At 28.3% G+C, this 25178-nt stretch overlaps 4 protein-coding genes across 5 annotated transcripts in view; 2 read left to right on the top strand and 2 right to left on the bottom strand.

Annotated features, from left to right (window-relative positions):
* LOC111041640 (formin-like protein CG32138) overlaps positions 1 to 4580 on the bottom strand; it is a 32692-nt gene extending 28112 nt beyond the window's left edge. The window contains exon 1 of the mRNA XM_022325969.1: positions 4329 to 4580. Within this exon, the coding sequence (XP_022181661.1) occupies positions 4329 to 4580 (252 nt within the window). The remainder of the gene's footprint in view (positions 1 to 4328) is intronic.
* Positions 4581 to 12091: 7511 nt separating this feature from the next.
* LOC111041646 (translationally-controlled tumor protein homolog) lies at positions 12092 to 13231 on the top strand. Its single transcript, XM_022325978.1, has 2 exons — positions 12092 to 12598; positions 12906 to 13231. The coding sequence occupies exons 1-2, from the start codon at positions 12245 to 12247 to the stop codon at positions 13071 to 13073; spliced, it is 522 nt and encodes a 173-aa protein (XP_022181670.1). The 5' UTR covers positions 12092 to 12244; the 3' UTR covers positions 13074 to 13231.
* A 2001-nt stretch (positions 13232 to 15232) lies between these two features.
* Positions 15233 to 17572, bottom strand: LOC111041647 (NADH dehydrogenase [ubiquinone] 1 beta subcomplex subunit 9). The gene is made up of 3 exons (XM_022325980.1): positions 17330 to 17572; positions 16902 to 17044; positions 15233 to 15554 (listed from the first exon to the last, which is right to left on the bottom strand). The coding sequence occupies exons 1-3, from the start codon at positions 17425 to 17427 to the stop codon at positions 15361 to 15363; spliced, it is 435 nt and encodes a 144-aa protein (XP_022181672.1). The 5' UTR covers positions 17428 to 17572; the 3' UTR covers positions 15233 to 15360.
* A 1623-nt stretch (positions 17573 to 19195) lies between these two features.
* LOC111041645 (exportin-2) lies at positions 19196 to 24881 on the top strand. Of its 2 annotated transcripts, none has more exons than XM_022325976.1 (22): positions 19196 to 19279; positions 19361 to 19474; positions 19563 to 19647; positions 19723 to 19874; positions 20684 to 20885; positions 20961 to 21118; positions 21216 to 21308; positions 21373 to 21465; positions 21522 to 21689; positions 21779 to 21908; positions 21981 to 22144; positions 22246 to 22432; positions 22528 to 22729; positions 22849 to 22952; positions 23042 to 23198; positions 23317 to 23408; positions 23475 to 23683; positions 23740 to 23837; positions 23900 to 24067; positions 24157 to 24303; positions 24486 to 24646; positions 24701 to 24881. In XM_022325976.1, exons 3-22 carry the CDS (start codon positions 19563 to 19565, stop codon positions 24853 to 24855), a joined length of 2925 nt encoding a protein of 974 aa, XP_022181668.1. In that variant the 5' UTR covers positions 19196 to 19279; positions 19361 to 19474; the 3' UTR covers positions 24856 to 24881. The 2 variants fall into 2 exon arrangements, with proteins under 2 accessions (XP_022181668.1, XP_022181669.1); XM_022325977.1 differs by having other exon boundaries at positions 19361 to 19490.
* Positions 24882 to 25178: the final 297 nt, after the last annotated feature.

The raw sequence follows: 25178 nt of genomic DNA, 5'->3' as shown, positions 1-25178 counted from the left end.
TTAAACATTATATATGATCTGTGGTAGGTTACAGTAATCACAAAATACAACTCGATACGTACCCATATTATCTTAATAGTCCAATATACCAATACTAATATAGGCACTGAATACATACATCAGATCTCTGGAGAAACCTTATAGATTAGTTGGGTTTAGTAACCTGCATACGATATAATTATTTTAGTTCATAACACGATTATAAAGATATAATATATAAGATAAACGTAGTGGTTAATAATTAATATTTCAGAAATTGGTAACCAACTACATACTAGTCAACTTATTTTGTTGTTTATGAACGATACATTAAACAAATGTTTATGGGGAAATTGTATATTTGTATATTATATTATTCTATGCTAAAAAGCCGGGAAGTTTTTATCAGCTCAACTTAAAGGGGGTTCCAAGGTGGTCCTTTTTTAAGGGAGAGTACCTACATTTAGTACAAGCAACAGTGTGTGAAGTAAATTATTATTAATATACGTTATAACCAACGCCGTAGCCATGGTGGGGGGGAACCCTAACACCTCCCCTAGTTTTTTTTTTTGAAATAAGATTGAATTATTATTTAAATATAGATTAATTTAATTTAAATTATACTTTTATATTTTCATATTTTATTATAATATAATATAACATATTTATACTCTTAAGCCCCCCTAAATATTTTTCTGGCTACGGCCTTGGTTATAACACCCATAACCTTTAACTTCCACCTGTCACTACTGCGCGTCATGCGTGCCGTGTGGGAACGCTTTTTTTCGCTAAATGTTTAGACTTTTTGTCCATCATACCAGTCAATATATTTATTGGATAAGGCTTCTGAAAACAGATTTTTATTTATCAACAACTTTACTTTACAGTTTACATCAACTCATCCCTCAATTATTTTTTTTAACTTCATACTAAATATTTGGCCAAAAAATATGAACTATTTGCGAATTTAAAATTATTTAGAAAAAAGAGGAGAAATTTAAACAAAAGAAAAAGTATGTGTAAAGTTGTTGACTAATTCCAATCCGTTTTTTTTTTACTATAATGTGCAATAAATGGGTTTTGACACCAAATAACACAAAGCCAAGTAGTCAAGTAGAAATAATTTTTGGAATTCTTTAGGAGTTTCCTAGAAAATATCAAGAAATTACCAACAGCTTGATGGGATATATAGAGTGTGGACTATGGACATGTCAAGAATGGCTTGAAGAGAAAGTAAGGAGGAATCAATTAGGTTTTGGAGTGAAGTAGTAGATTGTGTATTTGTGTAGTGAGATTGAAGGGCTCGTTGGAGGGGTATATTAGTTAGTCTAATTAAATGTTATGTCAAACTTTATTGTTAAGTTGATGTCATCGCTCTAATCATTTTCTCTATTTGGCCTCCGCACAACATGGTAAATTTATGTTTGGCTAGAACCAATCTAGTGTGGTTAGCCAATCTAGAACTAATCTAGTGTATTAGAATGAATTAACCAGTATCATATTTAAAGTTAATTTTTAAGTTAACATTATCTGTGTTTGTATGCCAAATTTTTTACGATAATTTTTATTTAAAACAAAATTTAAACATTTTTTAATTTTAATATTTTATACACTCATAAGTCATGACATGCATACAAATTGAATACAAAAAATTGAGTAAAAAAATACAGTGAGCAAACACAGATAATGTTCTTAATTTAAAATTTTATAAGGTTAATTCACTCTAATACTAAATCTAACAACACTCGGTCTACTGAACACAAATTTGCTATGATATGCATGGATGGGTAAGAAAACAATAAGTGCGTTAATGGTGGTGATCTTGGTAAGGTAAAAGGTAAAACTTAAGAAATTTAAAAGTCCAAGTAATTGTTAGAACTTTTTAGTAATTTTAAACTTCAAATGTTCATAATTTTTTTTTATGTGAATATTTGATGGTGTAGTATAATATTGTTAATACTTGACAGTTACTATTTTTAACTAAATATAAATTTGAGAGTTTTAATTTTTTGAAGAATAAGTATATGAAAATGTTATACAAAGTCAATCAAAGTTAATCATATGCAGAACTCAGAAAGCAGAACTATATGTTTTATAGAAACACTTAAAATAATCTAAAACATCATAACTACCTAATTAATGTGTTTGCAAATTTGTTTGGGAGTGTTTAAAATGTTTAAATAGTTGTGTCTATGTCAAAATATTTTTTCTAAATAAGGTACTTAGCTGTGATATTAATAGGTACTCTGTTTTTTTTATCCAAATGTTTTTGGTTATCACTTGAACAAAACACACAAATTATAGTTTATATATAAACTCTTATAAAATATAAATTATACTAATATATTTTATTTATTTATTCTAAAATTTCAAAAACAAGTATCCACAAAATGGATGCATAGTTTATCAGACATTTAAAATTTAAATTACATCCTATTATACTAAACTATGATATTGTATATAGTGTACATAACATATGTATGTATGCACTATGCTTTAATTAATTTTTAGGATGCAGATATTCAACATTGTTTTAAAAATAATAAAAATAATAGGTAATACAATAATAATAGAAACCTATAATCAACTGCATCATGTCCTCGATGTTTTTTAAATTTAAGAATACCGCTTCAATAGTTAAATTCTAAACAGTTTTTAATTTTTATATCTAACAAAATAATAATAATAATTTTGCTTTAAAATATAATATTATGCAAATTATGTATGATCATTAATATGGCTTACAAAAAAAAAATAGTTTAATGAACAAAAAATATATTTTATTTTTATTTTCGTTGTAGCTAGGTATATATTTTATTAAGAACAATTCAAGTTTAAATAAGTATTCAATATTTTACTAAAGTCTAAAATGCTATAATTAGATACAACAACAAACACCTTGACTTAGGAGGCATCAACCCCCTTCCTTTATCCATTTTTCCACAAAAAATATGCACATTTTTACAGTTTAAAGTTTTTTTTGATTTGATTTGTGATTTTACTTTAATTGTAATAATGAAACCACCAAAAAATGCCTATTGAACACTATTATACATCAATTAAATAATAATAAAAGAACAATTTAATTAGATATTTTAATCTTCTTTAAACACTAAGCAGTTTGTAATGGCTACAGCCTACAGTGCTACACAATTATTAATAGGTAGACACGAGTCACCATACTTTAACCAATTGCAGTATAAAAATTGTTTAGTATACTTTCATTCCAAATTCTTAATATTCATAATAGACGAATAACAATACTTTAATTTAAAATATTATAAGTTCATAAATATGATATAAATAAGTTAAATTTTATATTTTTATTTATTTAAATAAAATTAAACCGTGGTAAACCTACACCATACCTAATCTGAGTAATATCAACTGTCAACTGACATTCATTTACAAAATATTTTACTTATATTTAACCCAGAATACATCACAATCAATATTATTGACTTATAATTATTATAGTTTTTAAATTAGTATCAGCAATTACTTAGATGTTCCTAACACTTAAGTTTATTCCATTCTACATATTTAGGTACCTACCATAAATAATCTTAAAATAATAGCTATAGATTGTTTACCTATGCAGTGAAAAATTAATTAGATATATTTAAGAATATCTACCAGAATATACTTATAATTTATAATTAATGTACATATTAGTAGTAAATACAATCATAACTTTTAGGTACCCTAATGTTTTTTAGTCTATCCGTATGTATTTTTAAAACAAAAAATGAATAGGCAAGTACCTACCTCAATAAGTACTTTAAATAATAACTTTAGCTGTATAAATAAACACAAATATTCACATATAATTAAATAGGTAGTATATTTTAGGAATGTATTACATAAATGGAAACATATTGCCTCAATAAGTTAAATTCTTATAAATCAAAACAAACCTACCCAACATGGCAATATTTAAAATAGATACTCAAACTAATAAACAAAATATAGGTATAATTATATTTATTAATATTTATTTGTTTTTATAGGTAGTACACTATAGGGACTGTTGATGAATTATAAATTATGTGTATACTGTAGATAGTAGGCACTAAGCTTACAAATGTATGATTTTATAAATATAATATAATAATTACTTAGGTACCTAGTGTTTTGTTTTATTCTAGTATCTACCTATGTTTATGTTTATGTTTACCAGAATATTAAATAAAAATTAATCAATCAACTTTTATGGAACTGGGTATACATCATCAATCTAATCATAGTATTAAAAATGCACTAGTAAATAATAAATATTAAACCCAGTTAAGTACTTTTATGTTTTTCTAGTGTTTTCTATTTTAATAAAATATATAAACATAACATACCAAGACTTTTGTGAACCGCCTCTCCAGCTCACTTTTGTCTGGCATCGGTATTTTGGTCCGAATACTAGCTCGCAAATTATGAGTCCTGGGCAATTCTACAGGCAAATGAAGCTGATGCTGCGGAGTCGAAATCGGCGAACTGTATTCGGGCTTACGGGTTTGTATGTTTCCCATTTTCACGTCATCCAATTTTGGTTGCGGTACAAAAAATTTTAAACAACATAGAACTCTCGCCTCGTCACCATTCCGCATTTAAAATCGATGAGATGATTTTCAATGAATAATTAAAACTAAAAACATCAACTTATATGCAACAGGTGCAAGTCTGAACATATGGACCGCCACGTACATGAGAAAATTGAAGATCACATCTTTAAATTTCCACAGAACAAATCATGATTGACACGATATCAATGAGCCTGTAATAATTTTACTTGAGAAACAAAAACTAAACAACACAAAAACAACAACAAAAAAACAGAAATTCGAATTTTCAATCACACGGACGATAAACAACAGTATCACTCATCCACTACCGAGTACTGACTGCACACTGCAGAGCGACTGAAAACGATAGAGTGTAGACAACAATAATGTGTGGCGTAGCGGCTAGCGGCGGCGAACGCGGTAGTGCGGTACACGGCAGTCGCCAGTAGTAAATCAAAAGGACGAAACGAGATGGCAGTTTCTGTCTTTCTGATCAATGCAGTGTTGCCCGATCTGCCTACTACGAAACACTCAGAAACGACAATGCATTTAAATGTTCGGATGGACGCTTTTCATGGTGAAAGGAAGGTATAATAATAAAATATGTGTTTAAATATGTAAGCGTATAATGTATATTATATTGTATTGCAAGTGTGATACAAATATAGGTGCATGTGCAATGTGCAACTTGCAAGCATTGGTCTTTGCAGCGAAGCAAGTAGGTACTAAATATAAATATATAATGTTGTTTGAGGATAATCATGTTTGCGAACAGCTATGGGTACATACCTATTTTACAATCGATGTAAGTACCCAGTAAAGAGTCAAGTCGAGTAAACTTTAGAATAACATAATACTATTATTGTCTATTATGCAACATGTAGAACCTATATATACCAATATTGAATATACCTACATATACATAAATATTATTAAGTAATATAATATTGTAATGTGTATGACCAAACATTTATAATATATAGATAGGTATAATATTTTTCATGCCTATTGGGGGTATATTATACTTTCCTGTAGTAGTTGGTATATAATATATTATATTATACTACCTAGTTAGTAACTTAACTACGACCGGAACAGATGAATAATGTATAGGTAATAAGGTAAGTACCTATAACATAATATAGGTAATATAAGTGTATTATATAATGTTGTGTAGGTATATTCCTACAAATTACAATTATTGAACACGGTTTCTTCAAGAATAGGTACCTACAATTATATTACATTATATTACTTACAGGTATAGTCTTATACTCAATACTCGTGTAATACTTGTACTTATAGACTAACTAATAGACCTACTCCTACTCACTACTCACTACTTACTATATTAATATTACCACAGATAAAATAAAACTTTTTTTATTTTGTTTTATTTAATCTACAATATTACGATACACTATAATAGGTAGCCAGGTAGGTACCCACAATTCAGTATTCAGTGTAATACTGCAATACAAACAACAAGTAAATCATTGGTAAATACTAAACATGCTGCCATGCTGGTCGTCTTTTTTTATGGTTCTTGGCAATGTAGGCAATCGCAATGTTTTTACCAAAAATTAAAAAAAATACAAGTTTAGTTAAAATTTTTAAATTGAACCTAATGAAAAATATGTTTTTATTCTATTTTATTTGATTGACGCATTCAAAACTATATTTGTAAACCATTGTTATGGGCTCTGAAGTCTAAAACCATATTTTTGTAATAATATTTTATTGTATGTATAATGTATACTTGTATGTATCATGTATGGTATTATAATTATACCTGTATAAGGTTTAAGTACATTTGAATAACCAAGCACAAAACACTTAAATTAAAGGAAATATTAAAAATATATTTTGATTAGTAATTTTTTGACGGTTAAAATATTTTATAAGAATTAAGTTAATGTTAGAATAGGAAGTGTAAACTTGGCCTGGCAATTTACCCATAGCCAGTGGCGTAGCCATGATTATGAAAGGAGAGAGGGATAAATTCAACTAAGTTTTTATTTTTGTGTATGAATAACATAAATAATACACTTGTTATGAGGGAAAGGTAATATGAGAGGGGGTAGCTGATAAGGGAAAGATACCGCAATATACATCACTTCGTGTACCTATTTAAAGTATAAAATATTATACTATTAGCGAACAGTATAATAGAGGTAATAAAAATGTGAATTCGGCCATGATAAATTTTGCCATGACCTGATTCAACCTGCAGGCAACAATAAAATTAAGGTATCATGTATTAAGTCGAAAGTTGTAAGGAAACGCGTTTGAAAAAATACAAAAATAGCGAAATTTAAATGCCTAACTGAATAGATATACTTACTTAGACACTTAGTACTTAGTGGTTTGTTTTACCTACATATGTGGAATACTAAACATGGGTTGTGGCCTGTGGGCAGTGGGCACGTGGCTTTAAAAAGAAATGATTACCTATATAATTATATATAGGTAACTAACATCTATATATAATGGGTCAACTCTTAGGTTTTTTTTTAATTTCTGTAAGAACGACTTATAACTTATAAGTAACCTTGTACTGAACTTTTAAGATTTTTGAAAAAGAAGCAAAATGCGTATCAATATAAATCTAAAAATAAACAAACAAATTTCGAACATTTTTTATATCTATATATATTTTTGATGATCATTTCAATCTCTAAAATCTTTTTATTTTATTAATTTTTTAATCACAAAACAACAAATCAATTTCGAAATCTGCAAGTGCTGAGTAAATATTCTAATTTATTTTTTATTCAAAAATTAATAAACATACGTAATACAATAAAAAGTGTCTTAAATCAAAAAAATATTTCCATGGTCTGAAAGTTATACTCAAAATACAAGTTTGTATTACACCCGTATTGAAACCGAAACCTAAGATAAAACCTAGGCATCAGTATGACTGTATGTTAAACTTATAGGAAACCCTAGTTAAGACAATTCTGTGTAATGTGTAAACACAATATCATACCCCTTTCTCTCTAAGAAAAATCCTTACTTACACCACTGATCAATGAAGTTCCATGACTTAAATGAGTTTTATCTTGTCGTGCTTAAAAATTCACCTATCACGCCAATATATTATTAATAGCTATTATTTTATCAAATTTATATATGGATTGTACATTTGTATCTAGTATTCTTGTTTATTATTTACAAAATAAAAATAATATTTATGTAGTCCTGACTCCCGATTATATATTTATATTGAAAATTATTGGTAGTTAGTTGATATCATTATTATATTTTTTATTCTCGTATCTTTTTCCGTGAATTTTGTATTGCCCTGTTTCTTTTTTCCTTGCCATTTTTGTCCTCGGTTTTTTCCTCAACATTCATTCTAATTGCAAAATAAGTACAATTTGATTTTTGTTATTTCTGATTTTAATTTTTTTTAATTTTAATTTTAATTTCGAAGAGTTTATTTAATATAAATTCAACTCATTTGTACTTACGTTATTCTAATTTCTATTGTTTTTTAAAGTTCAAAAATTGTATAAAGCATTATTCGATACCCTGTCAACAAATTTTTATTTTTTCATAAGCGATATAAAAATGACGTTATAATGATATGCATTTGATTTTTAAGCTGTTTAAGTAAGTAGATTTGCAAAATTTAAACCTATATTTTTTTTAGAAAAACTAAAATTGAACAATCAAAATATATTTGTCACTTCTCATTATTGGTTGAGCCGAACACATACGCAATTTATATATAAAAAAAAAACAATGTGTTTATATACCAATATAAATATATTATACACTATTCATTAAATATATATTTCTAATAGAATAATTCAACATTAATTACAAATATTAAAGAACTTTATTTATATGAAATTGCAATAATTTCAATAGTCCACAATACATTTTGGCAACAATATGTTACATTTATGAAGACTGAGTATTAATATTTGATGTGACCTATATTATTATTTATTGGCCCATTTAATTTCGATGTACTACCAATCTATAACATTTTTATTCAATCTCGTGGCATAATAATTCATCATTGTAACTTGATAGAGTGTACCTACTTATAATATAAATGTCATATTTTTATAGGGAATGACCACTTTATTTTACATTAGTCCGTAATTTTATTTTATTTTTAATCAATCACGTGTAAAGGGTTTTTTTTTATTATAGACTATGTAGTCTAACATTAACAACAATTATTATTACATTTCAACCGTTGATCCGTTAAATACTTTGGAATGAACAAAGGTTATTAGTGATACAAATTAGTAAAGCGAGTGTTCCAACCATAGTTATTAAATTTTAAAATCAGTAATAAGAATACAATTTAGAACGAATTCAATTATTTATTAAATTATCAAAAGATAAAAAATGAATACAAAAGTGAAAAAAATGGTACAAAAGATTTTTTATTTAAGTCTATAAGAAGAGAGATGGACAATTAATTAATATTTGTTGCAGAAGTCACATGATTCGCCTCCAAAATTGAGGAATATATATTAGGTACACGAGGAATTGTGATTGAGTTCTAAATTGAATGATTGTTATACCACAGAACATGGTTATACGGTAGCAAATTATGACTCATCCACAGCCTAGTGTAGACAGTAGTATAGACTATAGAGTACAATACAAGTATACAACCACATACAAATATGTTTTAATTTGCATGACGATGTTAGGAAAAATTAGTTTGAATACAAGATATTTATTAGATGCTGCCATGCTGGAAGATTTTATCTTTCTGTCACCCATAAACATAAAAAGTATTTTTGTATATACACATAACTTCAGGGATTAAGCCATTAAGGATCAATGACCCAACGTTACAAAAATGAAACAAATTTAATATACACACTTATATTTTAACGAATGATATTTAGTTTGTTACATCTAGCTGATTATACAAATATTCAATATGTCGACCAAACTTATTATACATACGTAATAGTGTATTGCATGCGTATAGTTGTAGTGAGCGTATGACTATATGACACACCTAATAAAAAGCTTAATCCTAACTAAGATTAATGAAGTGTGATATGTGATTAATATTTAATATGTATGTATATTAATATTAAATATACTAGTATACACATATATATAAATACTAAATATAAACTAAAATTACTAACGCCGTCCATCAACAAGGTTCATCGTGAAAAAATCCTTTATGTGCAATAATTTTAATTATGCAAAAATATCCTGAATTCTGACAACCATGACTCGAAACATACAGCACAGAAAAAATCGAAAAACCTATGCAATAAAAATTAAAAAAATATGCTCTACAAAATTGTTTAAAAAAGTAACTCATTAAAATTGTTTACGAATATAATTTTGTATAAAATACACCTTCTAGTTATTTAAAATTAACACTTTATTATTTTCTTTGTATATATTTTTGAATTTTTCATTATGTAATTTAGCACTGATAAGTAAATTATTAAAAAGTAAATGTTATCATTTGTATCCTAAACGTTGTACCGTATTATGTGTTTGCAAAAATTTTTAAATTTGAACGATCGTCTGTTATTGCTTTTACGAGTAGCGTGATTAATTTATACGGAGGGGCTATAGGCCACTAGCCCTCTTAGCCCCCCCCCCCCCCATTATACGCCACGGTTGCTTATTTGCTTAGTAATGTACTGGAAATAAACGTTATATAGGTACATTGATAGTGATGGGGCCATAAGAGGCGTGTCATATGCAAGTTTTCACTGCAAAGAGAGGGGGGCTTGAAAATTAATAATTACTCACAGTTGTCACAATACTTACAACTCATAAGATTAGGATGGAAAAATAAATTAAGGTATTTTCTTAGTTCTTTCTGATATAAGAATTAGGTATAAAATATACACAAAAATATATTTGAAAAAAACTCTTAATCATAAAAATAATGGGAATAAAATAAAATTGTATTTTTAATTTATACTATCTAATTCAACTTCTATCAATAATTTTTTTTTTTTTTGGGGGGCCCTCGGTTTTTTTTAGGGTCTCGTAAATGTTTTATTTGCTTAGCGTATTCGCCTGGTCTTTATAGAGATTAAGGAGTAGGGACCCCGTTAAGTATTTATCAAAATATTTAACTGTATGGAATTTTTTAAGTTAAATTTTTCTTTACAGGGTTCATGGCCGTCCTGAGAACTTTTAGGGTCCAGGGTAAAGAAAAATTGTTTCAACAAAATGTCAGGCGTATGTCAATTGCCCCGAAATGACATTTTTACCTGTAAGAAATCTATCGATTGAGCTTTTCATCAACTTCGCCGAATTGTTTTACATATTGATTCCACCGACCATCAATCCACTGAATATTTGTAAATTATTACATTTACAAATACACAATACGTCAATACATATATATTAATATTTTATTACATGTAGTACATCGGTAATATTAGAAATAAAAGTAATTTGCAGTTCGCTCATAACAAAATTACATTGATGAAGTAGAACATTAAATGGTAGCTACAAACTGATTTTTATAGAGTAATAAGAGAGCTAAACTGCTATACAACTATAAAACAAGCAAAAATGAAAATTAGGAAATTTAAAAAAATAATAACAAACATTTTTGACGATTATTTAAATAAAAAAATTGATAAATTTACTGTCATATAAGACTGGCGTCAAACTACTATTTTAAAAATTTTGTAAATAAACCAATCACTATAGGTATTTAAAATTGAAAAAAGAATTTGGAATTGTTTTATTTTACTATTTTAACAAATTGAACATTGTATTTAATTGCTTTTTTGCCATAATCTATGTATATCTAATTGCGTTATATTTTCAGTTGTGGACGACAATGTTTGAATTGCTTTTTAAAATGTTTTTATTTAAATAAAAAAGTATTATGATAAACTGGGTGTATCTTAGTATCTATACGGTTGATTAAAAAAATACCGTATACTGTGATACATCGGTTATTGTAAATAGTCAGTGGAATCGCTATAAACAAATATCGGGTGGAATCGACAGCCGGCAGAATCGATAAAACTCCAAAATGTCATGTACATTTTTCGGGCGCCTTTGTATTTCATTATGGGGCTACTTAAAAAAATGGATCCATGGGCATTTGGTGTACCAGGCCGACACTGAGTTTACTACAATTGAAACTTGATACATATTAAACAAAAACAAACAAAATAAAGAGTCATTAAAGAAACTAGGGCCTATGCGAGAACTTATCTTTGAATAGAGTAGATTAGAATGAAAGTATAACCGTGTCATGTAGAGTTGAATTGATTCAGATATTCAGTTTCAGAATAAATTATTGTTCTACCAACAAAGAATATTGAATAACAAGGCACGACGCATGGTGACTTCAGTAGGTTCAGTTATAAACTTATCCCAATTCCTAGAAGGCCAGAACCTGTGATCATAAAATAAATACGACATCACTACATCAGTGGATATTAAGATTCAAAATATAAATCAAACTTTCCCGCCAGAAAAATGTTTCCAAAGAGTTTTATGAAATATGAATAGCTGGTCTTTTACAACCTCTTTGCAATCGACTAAAACAAATCGAAGAATTTTCGTGATATCGGGTTGATAAATTCCACGTTATTCCTTTTAGGTCTGATTCTTTTGTACTTCGGCCTTCGGGTCTTTTGCCCTCTTTCCACTGCCCAGGCCGCGTGTCAGCCACCGTCTTTCGTTTTTACAGTTCGATTCTCGCGCCCCCGGCCCAATTTTTTATAATGAAGATCTTCAAAGACATTTTCTCCGGTGATGAGATGTTCTCGGACACCTACAAGTTCAAATTGATCGATGGCGTCCTGTACGAGGTGTACGGCAAGCTGATCACCCGCAAAGTGGGTGATGTGACACTTGACGGCGCCAACCCGTCCGCTGAAGAGGCCAGCGAAGGCAATGAAGAAGCCGTGGAAAGCGGTGTTGACGTTGTGCTCAACCACCGTCTGATGGAAACATACGCGTTCCCGGATAAGAAATCGTTCACTCTGTACCTCAAGGAGTACATGAAACGGTTGGTGGACAAGATGACTGAGAACGGCAGCACCGAGGTGGACGTCTTCAAAACCAATATTAACAAAGTGAGTTTAACGGATTTCTTATTGATATTTGATCGCGCCCCTGTTATATTGCCAGGGCCGTAATTAAGGGTAGTATGAGGGGGATGAGTTCCCCCCCTCCCCCGAGAGCCTCCTTAATGTATATATAATTAGGCTACCACTATAGGTATTTGAAAATGTTAGTATATTGTGTGTAAAAACATGTTTATTTCCCCCTCCGGACAAATTCCTAATTATGCCACTGTATATTGTACTGTCTATGGAAAATGGGTTGGGACGTTGGGTTATCATTTTGTCCGAAGTTAATACCGCCTTATGTTTTTCGCAGGTAATGAAAGATCTGCTCACGAGATTTAAGGAACTTCAGTTCTTCACTGGCGAAAATATGGATATTGAAAACGGCATGGTAGCTATGCTCGAATACAGAGATATTGGTGATGACAATGTACCAGTGTTGATGTTGTTCAAACACGGGCTCGACGAAGAAAAATTTTAAACAAATATTATTTGGTTCAATATATTTACAACATGATTCGCTATACCAACTAAATTAAGCGATATAAAAATAATTGTTTAAAATAAATAACTGTATTTTTATTTATCCATACTAAACCATAATCAATTCAATAAATCTGAGATTTGATTGTTTTATAATTTAATAGTACTGGCTTTAATCTGATGTTCTGGGTTGGTAATTACTGATATTACTTATTAGTTATTATTATAAATTATAATACTAATATTATGAATATTTAAAATTTGACAAATCTTCATCGATATGAACAACAGTAATGTATTAGTCTCTCTTGTATCAAATATAGATGTACATTCTCTGTTCAAAAATAGTTTATAAAAGTTCTGCACACATTTTTCCTTTTCCACCAGTCATTACCCTATGCCACAATGTAGAGATGCGGACAAAAATCGGTTACCGTCTGGTGTATTCTCTTTCTAAACAGAGTATAGGCTATGTTGTTCATATATTTTAGTTAAGAGTTTATAACACTGATACTTTGTAAAGAAGTTCAATTTTGGCCGAGTGTTTATATTAGGAATGTCATACATGTTAATTTTTTAAACATAGGACATAATAATCATACCTATATTAGTAATTTACGAAGATGTTAAAAAGAGTGGGGGAGGGCGGAGTCCTTCAATGTTTTAAAGTTATAATTCAGCCATATAAAAGTTTATTTTTACTTTATAAATATATACTTGGTCCTTTTGTACCTGAAAAAATATTTAAATTTGATTATTAGGGCCTATGTAAATAAATATATCTAGTACAAAATTATATAATATGTGGTATTTCTTATAAAAATTCTCAGTAAACATTGGCCTCGAAACAGCATTTCTTTTTCTTCACTAAAAAATGAGTACAATATTCAACACCTACTCGAAATAAATTTAATTAAAACAAAAAATAAGGATTTGTGGTTTAGATAAATCGTTTATCGATCATTTTCAGAAAACAAAAATGTATAAATATGGTTTGTAGTTTTATTTGATAATGAATTATTCAAAGTGCAGGACAATAGTATTATTTTGGACCTTTGCTCAGGGCCCTTCATTCATATACGGGATGAATGGAATCCCCCGAGTTTATATAATGATCAAGTTCTTTTATTTTGAATTCATTGAAAGGCATTATTTATTGCAATGTCAGCTAAGGTGATAAATGTTTAAACTTAAAGGTGAACAGTTAATTCGGATAATAACTAACCAAATATTAAGCATTGACTAAATAAGAGGCTGGCAATATGTGGCCTACGGTCCAAATTTCAACTGTGGAGGGAAAATATATGGACTGTCAAAAATATTTTACTCGAATGCTGATTTTTTTAAAATTATTTGTCTGTGTAAACTTAAAATAATTGGACAAACACAAAAAAAGGTTTTCTGGACATCTGAACACTTTTTCATAACACCCTCCCTAACCAATAGAATTGGAGAAAATTGGGAGAACTGGCACTGGCACACTTAATGCATTAATTCAAAAGGGACAAGGAGTAAAGTTTTCACAGCTTTTGAACTTTGGTCTGTTGATTTAACAGTAGTTGCATTGTCTATATTTTATGTGATACGTAACAATGTGTTATATGTATAAGTAAATGGTTGACATAGGTTGCTTCATCCTTCATCCCTCCAGATTAATAACTTTTTAATTGAGTATCAAAATACTGTAAGTCATTCAACATTGTTATTTATAAGTATAAAACATTTATTAAAATATATTTTTAATCTGGTGGCTTTGAATATTTTGCCTAGACATTTCAGGATAATATTAATGAACTTTAAAAAATCTATTCTGAATATTGTACAGTTTATAAAAATATTGTCTGATCAATTAGATGTGCTACAATGCTACATTATAAATTGTGATTTATGCACTATAGTACCAATTTAAAAGTGTTGGTTGCCAGTATGTAGTTTTACCGATGACCTTGAAGTAAGAAATATGAATAATGATACTATTTGATAGAACACAATATGACTCATCTATACTGTCTTAATAATACAATTTAGTTTATATTTTTTACTCTCAAGGTAGGTTTGGTACTTACTACTTATTAAATAATTACTAGTTGTCTATAGTTATACGCTTATAGTCAATACAAAATATGTATAGCTACAGTTGAAAATTTAAAATGAAGATTTACTTCAGAAATCTAAATTTATTCATTATTTATTTTACATACATGATACATCATATTATTTTATGATAACAATCGCTAATTAGCAACAATCAATAATCCACTACAATCCACAGAAAGAAAATCCATTTAATGTTCATCATGTGGAATGAATGGCTTTCCCCAGCGTTTTTCCCATAATGCTATGTACTCTTTTTTACGTTCTTCTCGTTTGGCAAAGTATTTTGGATACTGAGCTTTTTCTAATGGATGCCAAGAGTCCAATACCCAGTCGGGAGGAAAACAATCCCGGTCAAACGCTGTTCCACCAGGTGAAGATGGAACTAAAACAAAAATGTACATAAACGTATAATAGTATAGCATGATAAAAAAAGTTCAATATTTTACATTTGGTTATTTTTAATTATTTACTTTTTTTTTAAATGTTAAAGATTTTTTTTAATACTCAATTTTGAGTAATACCCCATGGCGAACAGTGTTTATTAAATTCTCTAACCATTGCCGAACACCATATCTAGCCTAGAGAATTTTTAAATTTAAACTTACAAGAATTTCTTTATTGATATACATAATAGTTCTAGTATTCCTTACTATCCACCTATAAAATATTTACACTTCTTTATATACAAGGGAAGGGGATGAAGTGGGGGTCTAATCCTCACTTGGTCTCTTTTTATTAAAAAAAAATTTTTCATATTTAAAAAAAAAATTTAGTTATTTAATATTTTATTATAGTACAAATACTAGCACTTATCATCATTAGTATTTGGTACAACTTTAATCTATACCGTACAGTAACCTAAAACAGCGGTTATCATACTTTTTTTGTTCGCGGAGCCCTTATGTTCCTAAAAAAAATTACGGAGCCCCCAAAATTCAGAAATGTCTATTTGAGACAACAATAGTTCAAAGAAAATGATGTTGACTATAAAAAAATATGTGGATTTATAAATAGTTTACAGTTATAAACTTTAAAATAATACACATTGATACAGTCCAAATAATAATAAATACAAGTATAAAAATTAAGAATGTAACTAAGAAATATAATAATAATTTAATAATTTGAATTTAATTAATACAGATAATATATGGGAGCCACGGAGCCCCTAGATTACTCCCAGAACACAGTTTGAGAACCGCTGACCTAAAATATTATAGATAAAACATTTAAATATCAATATCACCATCACCTGTTAAATAAAACACAATGATAATAAAATGTGTTAATTACAATCATAACAGCTAATAAAATGATTCTTTAAGACAGTGTTTCTTGATCTACTAATAACTCATTGTGGTTCTTTTACTCAAAACTCTTCTCCTTTTTTGTTTATTTATAAATATTAACATGCATAAGAGTTCTGCAGAAAATAAAATATTATTATTTGCTGTACCGTGATCAAACACTGATTGGTTATGAATTTTTTTTTGTTTTAAGTAGTGCCTATACACACCTTAAAACCATTTTTTTTTATAGTTGATTCTTGTCCTAAACTAAAAAACACTTTATTTTATTTTAGCTTAACAAAACAAAACATGTTCCTATCAACAGTCAGATTTTAGAAATCTAAGAAGCTTCATAGCCCTATTGTGAAGTATATTAAAAATATGATTTAAAAAAACAATTTTTGTCAACTTTTATTTAGCTTATGTGCTATTTTACTTACACTGATGAGGATAGTAATGTTGATTAGCCCATAGCTCATGTTGACCTTTCTTCAACAATTCTTGTGCCGTTGGTACATCTATTAAATTCTTGTTGTCATCAAAACGTTTTCTTAAGCGCACAATATTGATTCGCATCAACGGTCTAGAAAAATAATGTAAAGAATTAGTTCATGGGTAACAGATCACTACTTAATAATAAATTGTTGGGATACAACCCTTGAAACCACACATAATATCAATTTTAACTGTAAAAGATTTGAATGTCAACTTCAGCTATGACCTTTATGAATAAATAAAAAAATGTATACAATTTAAATCTCTGTAAACTGTCATATTTTATAGTAGGAACATTTAACATACTTATAAATGATTAAAATAATCCAGGGTTAAGTTTCAAATTATTTGATCCCGACAATAAGTGTCTTACCTGTAATGATACCAATCCTCGATGGTCCTGCATGCTTTTTTATAAAGCGAACATACTTGTCTTTTATGAGTAATAATCTCATACGGTATATAAGACATTGTAAGGTGAGATGTGATACCCCTTACTATATTATTATTATACACAAATATAAAACTAATAAAATGCAAAACAACCAATAGATAGAATATTCTGAAATTCCTTTTCGGAAATCTGAATAAAAATTTTCATTCTTATCAACGTTATCAAAGAACGATAGGAAGTACAATCACAGAATATTCTGTGGTACAATTATTTATAACACAATTAAATATGTATATAATATAATGTTAAATATTATGTTTACAACGATAAAAAACATATGATTTTTTTCTGGGTATCTATTATGTCATTTTCTTCAAAGAGTTTTGAGATTTTTAACACATTTTTAATGTTTAAACTTTAGTAGGTAGTAGGTACATACCACAGATATTTAATATATCTGTAAATATCTGTGGTACATACTACTACCACTACACACAGAACCCTTTTTTTCTAGCCAATTCACTAGCACTGTTCTAGACTAGACTATTTAGAGGGGTGAATGCCACATAGCATTTTAATTATAGTCTATGGACATTTTAATCGAATGGGTCTACAATTTCGCTCGGCTAAACTGGTGTGAAAAAGAACTCACCGGGACGTTTGGATCATAATCTCGGTACTGGGAAATTTGGGAGAATTTTAAATCGGTTTAGTCTAGCGAATTTCTTGGTTGTTTGGTGAGGCATAGCCGATAGCCACATAGGACAAGGACATGTTCTGACCTTGGGAATTGGGATTGAAGATTTTCATTTTACAATATTGCAAAGTTTCGAGCTTAATATTGTATAATTTGTATTCTCATAATACATGGCATAATGGCAATACATTTTTGGTAATATAGGAGGATACTTATTAGTAATATTACTATTATAAGATATCCTACCCAGTGATTAAAAAACAGATTGGCGTCACTGTCTACTGCCAAATATGATACCATGAAGACTAGAGCTACACGCAAACATACCCTGACATCATATTAGAATCTAAAATCTTTAATTGGCTTGCCTAAACAGGTGTGAAAAAAACGCACCGGGATGTTTGGACAATAATATTATTTACGTGGTTTATTATCCCGATGCGAGATAATGTAGGATAAATTTAAACTGGTTTAGCCCGGCAAATTTCTAGACCATCCTCTAATGTTCATGGTTCATAGTCCCAGCTGTCCAATTAAAAACTAGTAATAAATCAATAATACGAGTTGAACAATTTTATGTGTAAATATTTGTATTTTTTTTTATTTCCAATCTAGAAGACTAGAACTAACACTGATCTATAAAAAAAAGTACAATAAGCATAATAGATGTTTCTTAAATTAAATTAGGTCCAGTGGTTTCAGTGTATTGAGGGAAGAATCAACCAGGGAAGGCACTTAAGCTTATTTGTAAATAACTAATTTTTTTAGTGGTTTATTCAACGATGGAAGATAATATTCGAAAATAATTATATATTTATATCCAAAAACGTTTGTTTGGGGATAGGATTCAAGATTGTCTTGCCCGATTTTTCGCTTGGTCCCAAGCACGATTCGAGACAGTATCTTAAAATCGTGGTCCCAAGTGTGTTGATGCATTTAAATGCTGAATATTGTGATTTGTGACTACTGACATGCGATGATTATGGGCTGCGGCTGTCTAAACCGTGTTATAAACGCGTTAAAACATGTATTCATATTTTAATTTATACCATAGAACGGTATACTTGTGGTATGATTTAAATCGCATATATCAGTATACCGGTATTTGAAAATAATTAGTGTGGTAAGCCTGATAGATAAGCAGTTTTAGTTATAAAAATTGATAAAAATTTGTTTGGTCTTTCCCTAGCCGCCTAGACGAAGTTTCGTTATTTTCGAAGGAAGTAAAAACGGTATGGTAACGATATAACGTGTTATATTTGTTTTTAGCATTGTAATAACTATACAAATTATTAATTAACATTTATTTTCAGTATTTCTCTTCATACCTATATTGTTAAATTACTTAATTTTCTTTGACTACATTTTTCGTCAAAACTTGTAACAAGTATAGTTAGATCTGGGTATTCAATTATTTCTTTACTAAGGTAAACAATTTCTACGGTTAGTTCGTGATTTATACATGATAACTGTTAAATGTATATTGTACAATTAATATATATGATTTTTCTATAGATGGAAATTTCAACTAATAATATTAATAATTTGGTGAAATGTCTCCAAGCCACATTAAGTCCTGATCCAAGTGAACGCAAACAAGGTTAGAATAATACAGTATACAATTTTTATCATGTGTAACAAATATTATTAAATACCTATTGTGTTTATTTTGTAGCTGAAAACTTTTTGCTTTCAATTGAATGTAATAAAAATTATCCATTATTATTACTTCACATTATTAGTGCACCAGATAATGTGATTGGCAATTTGGTCAAGCAAATTGGATCAGTTACTTTTAAGAACTATATAAAACGAAATTGGCCCATTGTAAGTATATTATTTATTAATTATTACATATTAAAAATGCTATAAATTAAAAAACATTGATACTTACCAATATTAACCATACTATTTTTTTTTATCTGCCATTAATGTTGTCTCTACAACTGTTTTTTTACATTTTGGAATTACCTAACTTATTATTACATATTTAAACATATATAATAACTACTCAAGCATTGTATTTCTTATAACCCATACGGGTTAATTAGGTTATTTATGGTCTTGGCTGCATTTCAGTGAGTTCCAAATTTGAAATGTTCCGTGAACTTGGTAAAAGTGTTCTGCCAAAAAAAAATGTTAAGTTTCATTGTCTTAACATTTTGACTTTTTTGGACTTCTAACACATGAAAGAATAACAATATACTGTATAGTGTATAGAATCATTTTAGGTTAATGTATTAAAAACTTAAAAAGTGTATGTATTACTATTTTATTTTACTGCTGTGTTCTGCGAAAACCTTATAAAATGTTAAGTGTTCTGTCATTTGAAAAAGGATAAGAACCACTGGTATAATGTAGTACTTCCCAAAGAATATTAGGGACGCAACTTTTGTTGATGACATTCTTTCTAATTGCTAATGTAAATTTTTTATTTATTTAGAAAGTAAAATTATATTTAAATTTTATAGGTGTTATTTTGATTTTTATTATAACCTGTTCAGGTCCTAGATAAATTAGTCATAATGTTTCTGTTTTAACTTGGAAAATTTAATTTTAAAAAATAATTTATAGTCACTAGTAAATGACGAGTATTTTGTTACTTTGATTTATCAAAAAAATATTATTTTTTTTAGGATGAAGACACATTACAAAATAAAATACATCAAGAAGATCGGGTATTAATAAAAGAACAAATTGTAACTGTTATGTTGAATGCTCCAGAAGCTGTTCAAAAACAACTAAGTGATGCTATTTCACTCATAGGCAAACATGATTTCCCAGATAATTGGCCAAATTTATTAACAACAATTATTGAAAACTTTGCTGCATTCGCTAGTATGTGTATTCAATATTTTTATAATATACTATTGTTATTTATATAACAAGATGTAATATTATGATATGTTATAGATGCACCAACAAGTGATCTAGCGCCTATCAATGGAGCGTTAGAGACTGCTCATTCATTGTTTAGAAAATATAGATTTGAACTTAAATCTCAGAAGCTGTGGACTGAAATAAAATTTGTGTTAGACACCTTAGCCAAACCTCTAACTGAATTATTTGTTGTAAGTTTGTGAACAACTTAAAATAAAAGTCAGTTGTTTAATGTATCAAACAAAAGATTAATTTTTTAAGTTATTAATATAAGAAATTTGTTTTCAGCTTACTATGAATTTATGTGAAGTGTCCAAGGATCCTAAAGTTTTTAATGTAATACTTGTTCTGACTAAAATATTTTATTCGTTAAACTATCAGGTAAATGTTATAAATTTTGTTTCTCGATAATTATACATTTTTAACTTATTTTATTTTTTTACAGGATCTTCCAGAATTTTTTGAGGACAATATGCAAATTTGGATTAGTAATTTCCAGAAATTGTTAGAATTAGAAATTAAAGAATTGGAAACTGAGGTAAATTTCTCTTTAACAAATTTGGATACCTATTTTATATTGATTTACTTTTAAAGAGTGATGAAGAAACTGGTGTATTGCATCAAATCCAATCACAGATTTGTGAAAACATATCCTTATATGCTCAAAAATATGAAGAAGAGTTTTCATCTTACATGCGATCATTAGTTACAATTATTTGGAAATTATTGATTAAGACTGGATCACAACCAAAATACGACACAGTTAATATTTATTGTTTTATTTTTAATTTTTGTTGAAATTCAACCATAAGTTACTGTTATTTTACTTTAAAATGTTCTAATTTCTGTAGCTTGTTATAAATGCTCTGCAATTTTTGTCAACAACTGTTATTAAGCCCCAGTATCGTGATCTATTTGATGATCCATCAGTTTTCTCTGCTATTTGTGAAAAAGTTGCTATTCCTAATATGCAATTTAAAGGTATGAAAAATATGTCAAATTTATTTTTATTTTTTTATGATTTTTTATTAATTAGTCTATGTTGTACTTCAGCATCAGACGAGGAATTATTTGAAGACAATCCAGAAGAATATATTCGAAGAGACATTGAAGGTTCAGATGTGGATACTAGAAGAAGAGCAGCATGTGATTTAGTTAAAGCACTTTCAAAGGAATTTGAACAAATTACTATGTCTTCGTTTGGCTTATATGTGAAAGTATGATTATTTAGTACCATATAAATTATAAAAAACACACACACACATATATACATATATATATATTATATATAAACTAACCTTTATTATTTTTATTTTAGTCTATGTTAGAGCAATATGCAACTGATGAACAAAATTGGCGTAGTAAAGATGCTGCATTGTTTTTGGTAACAACACTTGCATCAAGAGGAAGTACTCAACGTCATGGTACAACTAAAATTAGTGAACTTGTTAATCTCGAAGAATTTACCACAATGCATGTATTACCTGAACTAGCAAAACCAAATAGTATGTACACAATATCTTATATAAATATAAATATTTACATTAATTATTCAATTATTTACATGTATTATAAATTAATCTATGTTTAATGTCTTTAGTTAACGGTATGCCTGTTATGAAAGCTGATGCAATTAAATATATAGTGACGTTCCGTAGTGTATTACCTCCTCAAGTTATTGTTAGCACATTACCAGCACTTACAAAGCTTTTAGAAGCTGAGAGTGTAGTTGTTAGGATTTACGCTGCAGCTGCTATTGATAAAATTTTACTTTTGAAACAACCTGACACTAAAGCTCCAGTGTTAGTATATTTTTTATAAATTAATTATTATATAATTTAGTTCATTATTTTAATAAACTTAATTTATGTCCAAAGTATAAACACCCAGTTAAATATTATTTTGTTTATTTAATGTTTAGGATTGATGCAGCTACATTATCTCCATTTGCAGAACAACTAATTAAATCTCTCTTTGGAATTTTAACAAAACCTGGCTCACAAGAAAATAGCCACACAATGAAAGGTATAATTAACAATATTTATTTGTTTGTTTCTATTAATCTATTTGATTAAATATTATGTCTATTTTAATTTTTTTTTATCTTTGAACAGCTATAATGAGAACATTTTTAACACTGAAACAACAAATAATTCCTCTTTTGGCTGAACTTTTACCTGTCTTGACTGACAAACTTACTATTGTTGCTCGTAATCCTAGTCAACCAGAATTCAATCATTTTCTCTTTGAAACCATTTCATTTTGTGTAAAGTAAGTTTAATTTCAACATAGATTATCGCATTCTTAAATCATTTATTTTATTTAAATAAATATTTTTTATGCTTGTATGTTGTCCAATATTATATAATATTTTTTTGTCTTATATTAGACTTGTTTGCACTGTAACACCTGAAGGAGTTGGTTCATTTGAAGGAGTATTGTTTCCTATATTTCAAATTATATTGCAGCAAGACATTTTGGGTATGATTAGATAATTTTGTGTGTTATAATTATATATCCTAACATTGGTTTTATAAAAAAATTTAGAATTTATGCCATATACTTTCCAACTATTGGCTCAGTTACTTGAATTTCACAGTCCTGGCAATGTTGGAGACACCTATACCATATTGTATCCATTTTTATTGACTCCAGTGCTTTGGGAGAAAACCAGTAATATACATCCATTAGTTAGGCTTTTAAGATCCTATGTGCGTAAAACTTCTCCAGAAAATTTTGAGAAATCTTTGAATATTGTAAGTGTTTAAAATAATTGTGTCTTTATAAAATTATTAATTCATAAAAATTTTAGAATGGACTTTTAGGAGTATTCCAAAAACTCATTGCATCAAAATCACAGGATCAAGAAGGATTTAGATTACTGAAAACAATAATAGAGCATTGTCCTATGTTAGTAAACGCATCAATGTTTATACATTTGATTTAATTGTAAACTCAATTAATAATTTCAGGGAAATATTACAATCTCAGATGAAAAATATATTTGTTCTATTGTTTCAACGACTAACTTCATCTAAAACTACTAAATTTATACGAGAACTTATTGTGTTTATATTCTTCTGTGTCATCAAATATGGAGCATCATTTATGGTGGAACTCATAGATTCAATTCAAAATGGGTTGGTTTTTTTTAATTTTAATTTTGTAAATTGTATTTACAATTATAATCATATGAAATTATTAATTGTATATACCTTATATATTTTAGTATGTTTGGTATGTTGTTGGAGAAAATTATGTTACCCGATGTTCAAAAAGTAACTGGAAATATTAATAAAAAGATCACTGCTGTTGGCATCATTAAGGTTCTTACAGACACTCAAAAGCTAATTGACGGACCTTATGCACAATTTTGGTATGTTTTTTACAAAATATGGTAAATTAAATATTTTATTTTATTTATGTCTGAACTATTAAAATGAGAAGAGTTTGTATTATATTATCCATTAAAACAATGCCTTAGTTCAATTAGGTTTAAAAAAAATCATTTTTAAGATTTGATGATCTGACTTAAATTAACTGAAAATAATGTTACAGGGCTCTTCTCCTTCAATCTGTTGTTTGCTTGTTTGAACTTCCAGAAGATGAAACTGTCTATTCTGAAGACAGGTTATTACAAGATGACAATGATAGTTCTTATGAAGCCGGCTACTCACAACTTGCTTTTGCAAGCGAAACTGAATATGATCCTTTAGAAGGTAAGTAACAAATAATATATCAAGATGAATTAATTAATGTATTATGTATTTTAGGAGTCGAAGCAAAAATGTTCCTAGGTCAATCATTAACCAAACTTATGAACCAATTACCTGGACGAGTTTCTATACTAATGAGTCAAGGAATTACTGAAGAGCGGCGTGCACAAATTCAAAACTATCTTATTAGTCTCAATGTGCAAATTATGTGAATTGTATATGTCATTGGACAGAAACACCAACATTATTTTATAAATGAGTTTTGTTTCCTGTATGTAATTGAAAAAAAATTATTTCTCTTGAGTTTTAAATAATTACTTTGTTTAACTGCTTAATACTTTTTTCCCTTCAGTTTATAACAGTTATAATAATAACCTTAAACAGTTGTAAAATATTATAGTAAATTACTTATTATTTTTTTAGCTAAGGATATCATTTAATTTTAAAAATGTGTGTATATTTTTTTATCTTGTTTACAAAATTGTTATAATAAAAGATGTCCATATTTACTGTACTGTACAATTACTTATTAGTT

The sequence above is a fragment of the Myzus persicae genome, unplaced genomic scaffold (genome assembly GCF_001856785.1).
Source record: "Myzus persicae strain clone G006 unplaced genomic scaffold, MPER_G0061.0, whole genome shotgun sequence".
Lineage (NCBI taxonomy): Eukaryota > Metazoa > Arthropoda > Insecta > Hemiptera > Aphididae > Myzus > Myzus persicae.
Note: the sequence above shows the minus strand (reverse complement) of the source record. Positions and strands in the feature narration are given on the sequence as shown.